At 44.5% G+C, this 11,597-nt stretch overlaps 1 protein-coding gene and 1 long non-coding RNA gene across 3 annotated transcripts; one reads left to right on the forward strand and one right to left on the reverse strand.

The window, feature by feature from the left end:
• Window positions 1-3,883: 3,883 nt before the first annotated feature.
• Window positions 3,884-10,408, reverse strand: mbd2 (methyl-CpG binding domain protein 2). Of its 2 annotated transcripts, none has more exons than XM_019890413.1 (6): window positions 9,946-10,408; window positions 8,000-8,159; window positions 7,218-7,358; window positions 6,156-6,246; window positions 5,907-6,084; window positions 3,884-4,263 (listed from the first exon to the last, which is right to left on the reverse strand). In XM_019890413.1, the coding sequence occupies exons 1-6, from the start codon at window positions 10,053-10,055 to the stop codon at window positions 4,170-4,172; spliced, it is 774 nt and encodes a 257-aa protein (XP_019745972.1). In that variant the 5' UTR covers window positions 10,056-10,408; the 3' UTR covers window positions 3,884-4,169. The 2 variants fall into 2 exon arrangements, with proteins under 2 accessions (XP_019745972.1, XP_019745973.1); XM_019890414.1 differs by having other exon boundaries at window positions 3,884-4,091; window positions 9,946-10,406.
• Window positions 10,409-10,607: 199 nt separating this feature from the next.
• On the forward strand, window positions 10,608-11,257 carry LOC109528108 (uncharacterized). The gene is made up of 2 exons (XR_002170646.1): window positions 10,608-10,764; window positions 11,157-11,257. It is a non-coding gene; the product is annotated as an uncharacterized LOC109528108 (long non-coding RNA).
• The last annotated feature ends 340 nt before the right edge of the window (window positions 11,258-11,597 follow it).

Genomic DNA, 11,597 nt, shown 5'->3' on the forward strand with positions numbered 1-11,597 from the left:
CAATCGATGCGTGGGTGTGACAACTAAACGTTTCTCTGCTATCCTCCATTAAAATTAAAAGGTAAACTCGAGAGGAAACTTGTTTGTGCCCCAGAAAGTAACTCTTTCCTCTACTTTTAACGCTCCACTCGAACCCAAATGACTTCATCAAACGCATAAAAGGCATTTCGTGAAAACACTCTGTACAGACAGTCAGGAGACGTATTCTGGAACAATAAACCGACGCTTCTCAGGGGCAGGGTGGTGGGTGGTGGTGGGGAGTCAAATGAATGTGGAGCGCCTTCGCGCTAACCATTAGCTTCCCCATTAACCCTCCGACACCTCCTCGCCGCGAGTGCATTAACGGTGGTTGGGCTATAATTACAGTTGCTTGTCTCTGGGCTCTCTTAAGAAATATAAAAACTGCTCCGTCTTCAGTGAAGTCCGTTTGGTGCCATGTCAAACAATTTTCTCCCGAATCTCGAAATGTAAAGCGCTCATTCAAGTAGGAATGAGAGCTCTGAATTCCCCCAATGTAAGAAATCACTCGGCATTTGGAACGTTTTCCACCGATTCAATGCACGCTGACCGATTCGGGTGTTTCGTTTTCAACTTCTTGTTTGCGATGAGGCGTTTTCTTTTGAACGCAATGAAACCTGCGTCACGGTTCCGCTGGAACGCTCCATTGTTTTTCTTTGGTAGCTTGCCATTGTCTCTGCAGCGTAATATTTCCTCGGCCCCGTGTTTCAATCATTTCAAATTTAAGAGCGAGAATACCCCGCAGAGTCTTAATGACTTCCTAATAATTACCAAAGCCCGATAATCTGCCGCTCCATCGAGGCAATTCAGATGACTGACAGCAGACATGCACTCGGTGGTTATCAGTCTTTATGAAAGGCTTTGGAAGGAGATAATTCTTGTCGACGGCCACTAATTACTAAGCTGAGAAATGCTGCGGGAGTCTGAATCAGCTGCTTTTGGAAAGAACAGGATGCGCAGAGAGTAATCTCCCTCTCGCACAAACGCACCGAGCGTGAATAGTTGACACTGTTTTCCTATCAAAAGAGGCTCCGTCTTTTCCAAGTCAGCAGCGGGCATCTTAGTCTCCATCAGATAAAAAGCCAGCCTGCGCATTTAAAAGAAAATCCAGGCATTTAGTGCAAACGTCCTCAACCCCCCTTTTTTCCCCCCAGAGACAAAAGAAAAGATTGATTCACGTTATTGTCGTTTCCATACTATTTAATGGGAAACTCGTAAACGAACGGTAAGTGTATGCTAATGGTTTACTAATATCATACTAGACTCAATGGGACTTGGGCGTACCGATTATTTATCTGGACAATTTCTAAACTGAAGCGATGGGATGACAAAATGAGACGGGAGAATTGGACACGTCGTTTCCTTTCAAACTCAGCTTGTAGCCAATGTGAGGTGATGTCATGCACGCCCCGAGATTACAACTTCTGTGGCTCGGCCGTTGACAGCGGCGAGTCCAGTGGCGGCACACTGGTCAATTTTCATCTACTCACAGCTTCGCACGTGTGTAACAAGAGGGAAGAAAAGTCTGCACTTCCCAAGGTAAAGGGAGCTCTTGTACAATTTTATTTCGTTGATTGGAGCTTACGTACAAAACTCTGTGACAGCTACGATTGGTGTTAAAATGCAATCTTAATAAAGCCTAGTTGTACTTTACTTTTTACTTTTTTACTTTTTACTGTAGCAAAAAAAACCATTGAGTCCAGAGCTCACCCACTTGGCTGCTGTTCCTACTGATGTCTTAATTAGGGATGCAAACACTTTCTGCGGTGATTAAAACAATGACACTGAGCTTTTTTCTCGTTATTGTTGTTAATGCAGCATTGACGCAGTGCTGGGATGGCATTGCCACCAACCGGGTTCTCTCTCCAAGACAGAGCGCACCATAATCAATCACGAGAAATGGTAAGAACCAGCGGAACCTTCAAAGCAACGTAAATACCGTCAGAGAGCGGGAAGCAACAAGCAGACTTTTCGCAACGGGATCCAAACAGGGTGTGATTACGGCCAAGATTTAAAACTCTTGTTACACAACCCAGGAGACACCCATTAGCTGGCCACTGCCCACTCTGGTCCAGCTATAAAAAGCCATTAGTAATCACTCCTCGACTCTCAGCGGCTCTTTTACCCAATCGAATTCCAACCAGCCAATCTGCATAAATCTGCATTAATCGACTATTTCCCCTCCACAGAAAACAAATGTGCTTTAAAAACTCCTTCTTATCTGTCGGCTTTTCGAGTAAACAGCGCACGCACACACACACACACACACACACACACACACACACACACACACACACACACACACACACTCCATTTAACAACACACACCGCTTCTGTCTACTGCCAATGGATCACACCAGATGTGCCACAAGACCAAGGGCTTTTAATTAAATCTATTTAGGGGGAAACCGAGTTGCATATGTTTACACACCCTCACGCTAAATACTGTTGTGCAGCACCTCTGGCTGAGAGTACATCTCTCACAGTTTCTGTGTCGGAGTCTCGGTGTGAGGAGTGTTTGAGCAGGAGGAGTTTTCTTTTGAGTTTTTTTTAGAGGTTTGTTCCACTACCTTGCGCGGCTTCTGCCGCTATTGATTCATGACAGGTTTGTGGCTGTTTTTGATGCCATGGCGACTGCCGAGATGCGTCGACAAATAGTCATGTTCCCTTTCTATTTCACTTGACATTTGCAAAGGCTGTTTGCGGCCAAGTGCCTTGTCAAGACGATCTCCTTCCTTACGAAAAGTGTTGCCACAGAAATGAACGCCGATCTTAAAAATATCCTCCTTCCTCGCCGTCATGATCTTTGGTGATCTATTTGCCATTTTTGATTCGCCATTTTTTTAAACCTCTTTATTTAAACCAACAGTGCCATTTAGAAGAGTCCTCCCAAAAATGACAACTGGTTCATGAAGCAAATTTAAAGCTTCATTTCCCCATGACAGCTCAGTCCCATACCTCAATCCCATTGAAAACCTTGGAAGGGGTCTAAAGGGCCAAGTGCAGAGGAGAGGATCAGGTCGCTAGATGATTTAGACTAAATTTTTCAGCGATTGGGCAAAGAATAATGGTGGAAGATCCCCCTCTCCCGTGGCCAGCTCAGTCCCGCGACCTCAATCCCATTGAAAACCTTGGAAGGGGGCTAAAGAGCCAAGTGCAGAGGAGAGGATCAGGTCGCTAGATGATTTAGACTAAATTTTTCAGCGATTGGGCAAAGAATAATGGTGGAAGATCCCCCTTTTTTGTAATTGACCATCTTATGAAACATTACAGGAGAAGATTAGGTGCCGTTTTATTGGCAAAAGGGGGTTGGACAAAGAATTAACATCAGCGACTCTAAATTTTTGAGCGATTGGGCAAAGAATAATGGTGGAAGATCCCCCTTTTTTGTAATCGACCATCTTATGAAACATTGCAGGAGAAGATTAGATGCCGTTTTGTTGGCAAAAGGGGGTTGGACAAAGAATTAACATCAGGGGTGGAACACTTAGTTCGGGAAAAAAATGAACTTAGTAGAAGCGAAGGAAAACACCGTCACCAGGGGGGCCAACAATTATGGAGGCCAACATAAATACAGATAACACATGTTGATTCTTTTTTTTTTCATTTCAGATAACGAGCAAATACAATAAATTGAAAATTATACAAGGAGGAGCGTTTTTTTTTTTTAAATACACAAATGTGACCTTTGACCGAATCTTCATGCAGCATGTTTGTGATAAACGCTTTTTTTTTCTAACCAACAGAATTATACCTGGACGTTTGGTTGGTTGTGATTGGTGCCCTGCAAAATCAATGTTCTATTTCACATCCTGCATGTCAATAAATTGAAAATTATACAAGGAGGAGCGATTTGTTTTTTAAAATACACAAATGTGACCTTTGACCCCATCTTCATGCAGCATCTTTGTGATAAACGCTTTTTTTTCTAACCAAGAGAATTATACCTGGACGTTTGGTTGGTTGTGATTTGTGCCCAGCAAAATCAATGTTCTATTTCACATCCTGCATGTCAGTGTTTTCCAGTCTCCTAGGTCAGCCTTGGAGGGCAACGTCAATCAGTGGGATTTACATTGTCGGCACAGCAGAAGTGGAAGGGACATGGGGTTGTATCTCCTTGCTTACCTTGAACGTCTGCACGCTGCTCTTGATCATTGCTTGTTTGGTTTGTGTAATTCATCTTGTATCCGCTTGCCGTGCTTTTCGTTTGTTCCTTCATTGTTGGATGCAGTACTTCTCTGATTTCTGCATTTATTAATCATGGCGGGCACAGTTTTAATTTAAATTTATTTCCTGCAATCGACTGTTTTAATGACTCTAAAAGATCCATTTAAAGTTTTCTAGAATTGTAACTAAGGCTGGGCCAAAAATATCCTGGGGCTGCGAAGGTTGAAAAAGAAATGGAGCTGAAACTTAACCATCCCTTGGACTATTTGGTCTAAACAATTTGAAGGAGTATCTGTCCAACGGGCAGAGTAAGAAGAGCAGGGCAGGGAGAGAGAAAAGGAATGAGAGCGATTTAGGATGACGAGCACATTCAGAGGGAGGCAGAGGGAGAGAATTGGAAATTAATGGAGGAAAGAGATAAGAAAAAGGGGGAGCACGGGAGGCGTAAATGCTGGAGGGAGTGAGGAGATATCAGAGGAGGCTGAGGGAGGAGGGGTTGAAAATAGCAAAAGAGTGGCGGCGATGGAAAAATAAAGACAAACAAAATAGTGACAATCTGTGAGTCTGCAAGGATGACATCAATGGTGGAGAAAACAAGAGGTTTCGGAAACCAAATAAGTCAATGAAAGAAAATGGGGGGGAGGGGGAATAAAGTGAGATTAGGAAAATGGAAGGACAGAAATCAGAATACATCCAACGGCCAGGAAATATTAGCGGGAAGAGCTTGAGGGAAGAAAAGGAGTGAAAGCCAGAGAGGAGCGGAGACGGACGTATTCTAATGAGTCTGCTCTAATGGCTCGAGCCGACTGTTGGTTGGCTCTGCTCTGCTGGTCCACTGGACTGACAGAGCCCCACTTGGAGACGGTGTCGGTTCGAGTGCGTCTCCACAGTGCCCCCTGTCGTCACGCATGCATATTTGAAGACCGCTTGAATGAACGTTCCAATATGCAGCTCATCCCCATTCATGTTATGTCCGGAAAACATGCTGCATCATTTGTTTAGTGGATGTACGTCGTTCTTCCAACATATATACCGGTATATATTTTTTGTCACGGATTTCGACTGCAACATTATGCATGAGCTAAATTGAATTCAAACTGGATTGAGCTGAACTAACAATCGATGAAATCAAACGTGTGTACCGCACATCAAGTCCTTCTTTGGAGGAAAATTAGGCCAAATTTCATGAACATTTTATCGAATGACAATGCGCGATGGTGAAAGCGACGTGCTGCAGCAGATGTATCGGCAACACTGCTTAGTATCTGAACAACTCTAATTAGCTCCATTTGCACTGCCGCTTTGATTTGACCCCCCGCCTCGCCGCATGAGTTTTGAACCGCATCAAGCAGTCGCTGTCATTGGAAAGGCTCTCGAGGCACAGTCAGCCACCTGCTCCACACCAAAGTGCCACAGTCACAGTCAGAGAGAGTCCACAGGGATTAAAAGTGTCACGATTGTGTTTTTGTGTGTCTCCAGCAGGTGGCACATCTGCTGCTAATCAGAATCATCCATATCTTCAATAGATAGGGGCATTCTGTCCCGACATATAAATGTGCGTGCATGCGGGCCTGCGTGTGCGTGTGTGTGTGTGCGCGCGCGCCTAAACTCACTGAAGGTTGAGGAAGACCGCTGTAAATCTTATATTATATTTAATCCACATGTGAAAATCCTCCTAAGCAGTAATAGAAACATTCCTTGAGTAAGATTGAGCCTCTTACCGGATTTGTTCATCGGTCACGGTGAAGGCCTTACAGAGCGGCTGGGACGTGTTCAGCCAGATTGCCGGGTTCTTCTCAGCCGCCGCAGATGTCTGTCCCGTGATGGGAGCGGAGCTCATGTGGAGAGCACTCGCGATGGCCGACAGCAGAGTCTCATCACTCGAGTTCAGACCAACACCTGCAGGGGCGGAAAGTTACCAAGTCAGCGTCTAAAATCACAGGACCGGGGGTTGTGTTTTGTCAACTGACTCTGTAGGACTTTCGGTAGGTCCATCGTTCGTAGAACTTCCTCTGAGACATCCGATGATCGCAAACCTTTCAACCTCCTCTCCCAAAAAAGCTGCAAAGACACAGTGGCCGAGAGAGAGTTGAGTGACGGTGAAAAATGAACACAAAAAATGCGCTCAGAAGTAGGGAAATTACAATACGTTTATTTGACAGTAACCTTCGCACGGGAATGACAAACAAATTCTAGCAAGCTCACTTGGTCTCTTGGGGTAGCATCTAGCGCAAATAAGCATTTACAATGCACCGGCGGAGGAGAAACTTGGCACAATACACTACATTTCAGTGGACTCAAAGTTAATGGTTTTTCATTTTTTAAATGAGTAAACAAAAAAAGTATCAATATCTGATATGATATGATATGAAATACTTTTTACGACTTATCAATCGTGATTTAATATCTGATATAATATGAAATACTTTTTACGACTTATCAATCGTGATTCTACTTTTCAGTCATATCGCCCGGCACGAGTACATACTGAGATGTCATTTTTGGCAGACCATCACACCCCGCGCCACTTGTCACTGTTATAACTCGCACCCGAAGAGCAAACGCAACCACAGAGTGGAGCACAATGAAAACAAGTTCAATCTTCCTGTCCTCCACCCTGCGACGCTGCCATTTCTCCTTCCGCGCAAACGCTCTTCAGCAATCTCTGCCAAGGAAAGCCTGTATTGCCTGTTCTACTGCCTTCAATCTGGTGTTTGGGTAACGCCATTTTATTAATATGCCAGACAGGATCGAATCTACATTCATGAAATATTCTCAAGAACACATTATTTTTTTTTTTTCCCTTTAGGTCAATTGTCAAAGAGGGCAAAAGCACAGATGGGTTTATACTGAAGTTTTTAATGGAGATAAAAAGGAAGCCTTGGCTATCGAATTCAGTCATATTTTAGCATTTCAGACAACGATATTTCACACAGATAAGCTTCAACAGATAAAAGTAGACCACATGCAGAGTGAGAGAGAGAGAGAGAGAGAGAGAGAGAGAGAGAGAGAGAGCGCGAGAGCATTTTTACCTGTCTGGGCTGCTCAGTCGCTCTCTGCAGGTCTGTCTTTACCTTGTTTCCCGGGTGACTTGTAACCTTGGTAACAGGCTGTTTAAAGATGGATGCCGTCTGTCTGATGGGCAGAGTCGTGTTCAGGTCAGGCTTACCTCCCTACAGAGAAGGAAGCCGTGTTGGCGCATCAGTGGATGTTTGTTTCCTTGCACATTCCTTATTATTCTGAAAAGAATTTGGTTTTGCCATCCGCACTCATCCACAGGAAATAAATCAAACTGTTTCTGAAAAAAAAATTGTCTGTTTGAATACAACTACAGCATAACCGGTGGAGTGGTTTTAAAGTTGGGTGTTTTTTTTTTTCCTGTGTCATTGTCCATTAGGTGACAAAATATATCCAAACAATACGATGTGGTGAGAGTATGTTTGTAAGTTTTTTTAATTCCCTTACTGCGCTTGTTTTGTTCTCGTGAGCAACCCCACGCACACTGCGCTGCGCAAGCCGGAAGCGTACGTGTTTAGAAGCATGTCAGCACACATGCCTGACATTAGAGCTTGAACTGGAACAAAAGGGACAGGAAATCCGGCTTTCCGATTGGCTGTCCTTTAACCTTGTAAAACCGCGTGTGCCAGTAATGACATCTCAAGTGAGTGGACGTGGAACTTTTGGGATTGAATACCGTCATGAAGAATGTTTTGCGATGTCTTGGTTTGGTTCAGCACGAATGCAATGCTAATCTGATAATCTGGTGACACGCAGCTACTGAAGCACCCGCACCAAGGAGCTCAAGGCGTGTTACCTTCGCCAGGCTGAGTTGGTCATGTCGGAGTCTCTGTTTGCTCTTCTGCAGTTTGCCAGGCATCATCTTCCCCGTCCGGAAGTCGAAACATGCCAAGTCCACTTTGTTTCCAAGGTAACGCGACAGCTGAGGTTTACTCCGGAACTTTTTCCCTGTTGGACTTAATGCATGAAGACAAATGGAGAGTGTCAGAAAGACGCATTTGCTTGAATCTGGTCAACTGTTCAAATGGAATCCTTCACACACATTTCTTGATCATTCGCCAGCAGTATGATTCCCTCCCCGCAAAAGTTAAATGGCAGTTTCGCAGAAGCGAGTTGGAATGCGCAATTTCGACTTGCATTTGGATTTGCAGCGGCATGTAAGCAGAATTGCCACAAACCAAACAATAGCACATTACCAATGAATTCTTGCAAGCAATAAGAATTTGATCGGGAGCGTTCCTGATGGTTCAGGAAAAGGCTGTGTCATAAATAGATGAAGACCCTTTAAGCCTTTTTCTGCTCGTTCTCTATAAAAGGCACCGACATCATAATGCGGAACGAACTCACATTCCCAATATTCCGCCTTTGGAAGAAGAACCCCGGAAGGACGCGCATGTAAAGGCCAAATGCCGAAATGGCTGACCAAACAAATCCCGTTCCCCGGGCACCGCTCTAACTTTTCCCACCTTGCTATGTTAAAAGCAATACAAAAAAAAGCAAAGTCGCCTTGAACAGATCTCCTGTTATGACTCGACTCTGATGTGAATGGAACCCTGAATCTATTTATTACCTGTGAGGCAGACATACAAGCCACTCAAATCTTTGCGTTGCCCTGTCCGACAAGACAACAAAAAAGGGAGATGGGATGGCGTTAAAGGCTGCGTTTTTTTTTTTTAATAATCCATCTCATGTAACTCATCAACATGGGTTAAAATCTCATGTCGTCACACCTTTTTCTTGGCCTACGTTTTTCACATTTCTCAATCAACAATTGTGACACCATGTGAAGAAAATGTGAAGAAAACATCTGCCGACTCGATGAGCTGTGGTTGAGTTTCATTACTCTTCCAGTAAGTCAACCTGCTGACTGGTTTCCTGACTGGAACTGATGAGTCATATTCCAAACCAAACTGAAAGTAAAGCCGAGACACATCTCATGATGTACTTCAGCTTGCAGACTGAGGAAGTGACGGAGCACAGATGTTTGTGACACGGAGCTCAGTCTGAGCAACAGGAAGTGACCGCAGGCGTTGTTTGCAGCTATTTTCCTTGTACTTGATTGACTTTGCCCATGACGTTGGCCTTGTTTGATAAAAGTCATTTGTGCTTGTATGAGAAGTGAGCAGCCTTTTTTTTTTTTTGACCTCCTCTTTGAGAAAGCTTCAGGACTGATTCTAAAACGTCCAATTCTAAGTGCCTTTACTTTACCCACAAAAGTTGTTCAGCTGTTTTTGCTCTTTACTTGCAGCCGGTCAGCGGCGACTGCGGAATTTCACACCACTAAATATGTAATAGTGCTGTTTAAAATAAAACCTCGCTGAATAGTCGCAGTACATATTCTGTTTTAGAGTCTCGAGCTGTAGCCACTTCTATGAGAGGGTCAAAAATGAGGGCACCGTGTCAGCAGCAGGGAGTGTTCCACTTAGTCGGGGTATGACGCTTTAACCAGTCAAGTACATTCGTTATGACAGTTTACTGATGCAGTCATTCAATATCATAAAACTATACGCACTCGACACGGGTTGATCCAGAAAAGGTGAGGGGGATATATTTCAATAGTTACACGACTCGTCATCATCGGCTGGTACTGTTGAGAACTACTAAAAGGCTTATTCGAAACTAATCGTGACGTTGACTGAGTTTACTCCACAGTAGTCATTGATCCGTAAGGGCAGATGATCCGGTTCCGACACTTTGTCCGTGGCTGACCACTGACCAAGAGTTGAGGCAGGACAGTAGTACCTGTAGTAATAGACGTCGCTTTTCCCGGCGCTCAAACCGGACTTCCTGATCACTTCTTCCTTCTTCCAGCCGGGTGGCAGAGCCGGACAGTCCGACCTCCTCTTCTCCATCAGCACACACTTATCGATCCCAGGATTCAGATCCGTTCAAGTCAACTGATCTCTCAGTGGCCCGGCAGTCAAACTGTGGAGGCAGAACGGCCAACCCGGAGGCGCAGGCGCCTACGTCACAGATGTTACGTTATTGCCGGCTCGCCCTGCCTCCACCCTGACTGTTTGTTTTGGGTTACGTGAAAGAAAAGTGGCCCGCGTGGACTGCCGCTGCCACAGAAACGGGCTTCTCTCTTGAATATGCTTCAGTTTACCCCCCGACCCCACTAAAGAATAAGACAAGGTCCGGTGAGGTCCGAGCTGGGCTAACGGCGGGCTGTGAGACCGTGACGTCTATCTCGCTCGATCGCCCTCTCGGAGATCTTCTATTAAGACAGACTAATCACTTGGTACTCCATTTGATCTCATTCCAATAATAGACTATTGGCAATAGTGAACAAAGCAAGCGGCAGAACAACTGCGCGAGTAGAATGGATGATTCGTAGGGGGGGGGGGCTAGTGTGCCGCCAGCGAGCGGCGTTGGCCACCTTCAAAATAAAAGAGCCACCACTCATGCATAAACGTCATTTGTTCGGGTTAAAATATATGAATAAAAACATAAAATAAGTAATTTCTTGGCTGTCAGCTAACGATACGTTCACCCCGGAACAACAAGAACTCTCACAACAGCACAAAAAAGCGTTCTCAAGTGGAGAAAATAAAGTCAATGGTAAATCTACATCAATTTCACCTGATATTAAAAAAAATAATAATAATTAAAGAAACTAATCTGGGTGATAGCGCAACCACACCAGGTTGTCGACACACTAGGGCATGCCAGGTACACAACCACAGTACAGGCATTCAGATCGAATGTTCCATTACCAATTAAAATGCCTCTCAAATATGACATTTTGAATTCCTCTGCTTATTTCAAAAGATTCTTGAAAATGAATTTCAGTTATCCCTCAATTAAACCAGACCTGCAGGACACTAGATAGAGCACTGCAGGTATCCAACAAGACCATTCGGATCTGATGTCGGCCTCTGAAATGTGACAAGATGGCCTGCGTTCTGACATGACTTGCATTCTAACATGTTGATCTTTTTGCCCATTTATAGAACATCCGAAAAGAAGGAATCCAGCACCCCGGCTCTCCACCCAGACCACCCTCGTCCGGATCAGATGTTGCATTTTGAAATAAAAGGCCTCTGAAAACTGGCATGTTGACCTGATTTCTGACAAGTTGATCTGAACACATTTTCAACGCACGTTCCCTAAAAATTTAGCTTCCGTTATCCCGTGAGGGCTGCATGTCTGGGGATAACTACAGCATTCCAGCTTTCCAACGCGACCACTCCCATCTCAATCTGATTATGCATTTGGGAATCACAGCCCTCTGAATTGTGGCAAGATGACCTGGGTCCCAACATGTTGACATTTTCAACCATTTTGAAAAAATTCCTAAAAATATCGCCTCCGATATCCTGTGAGGGATGCATGTCTGGGGACAACTACAGCACTCCAGCTTTCCAACGCGACCACTCCCATCTCAATCTGAT

The sequence above is a fragment of the Hippocampus comes genome, unplaced genomic scaffold (assembly GCF_001891065.2).
Source record: "Hippocampus comes isolate QL1 unplaced genomic scaffold, H_comes_QL1_v1.1 scaffold406, whole genome shotgun sequence".
NCBI lineage: Eukaryota > Metazoa > Chordata > Actinopteri > Syngnathiformes > Syngnathidae > Hippocampus > Hippocampus comes.

Coding starts and splice junctions, on each gene's coding strand:
- mbd2 (XM_019890413.1), bottom strand. CDS start 10,055: ATGGAGAAGAGGAGGTCGGACTGTCCGGCTCTGCCACCCGGCTGGAAG. Junction 6,247..7,217: donor CGACTGAGCAGCCCAGACAG/GTAAAAATGCTC, acceptor GTGTCTTTGCAG/CTTTTTTGGGAGAGGAGGTT. Junction 6,085..6,155: donor CCTACCGAAAGTCCTACAGA/GTCAGTTGACAA, acceptor CCGCCCCTGCAG/GTGTTGGTCTGAACTCGAGT.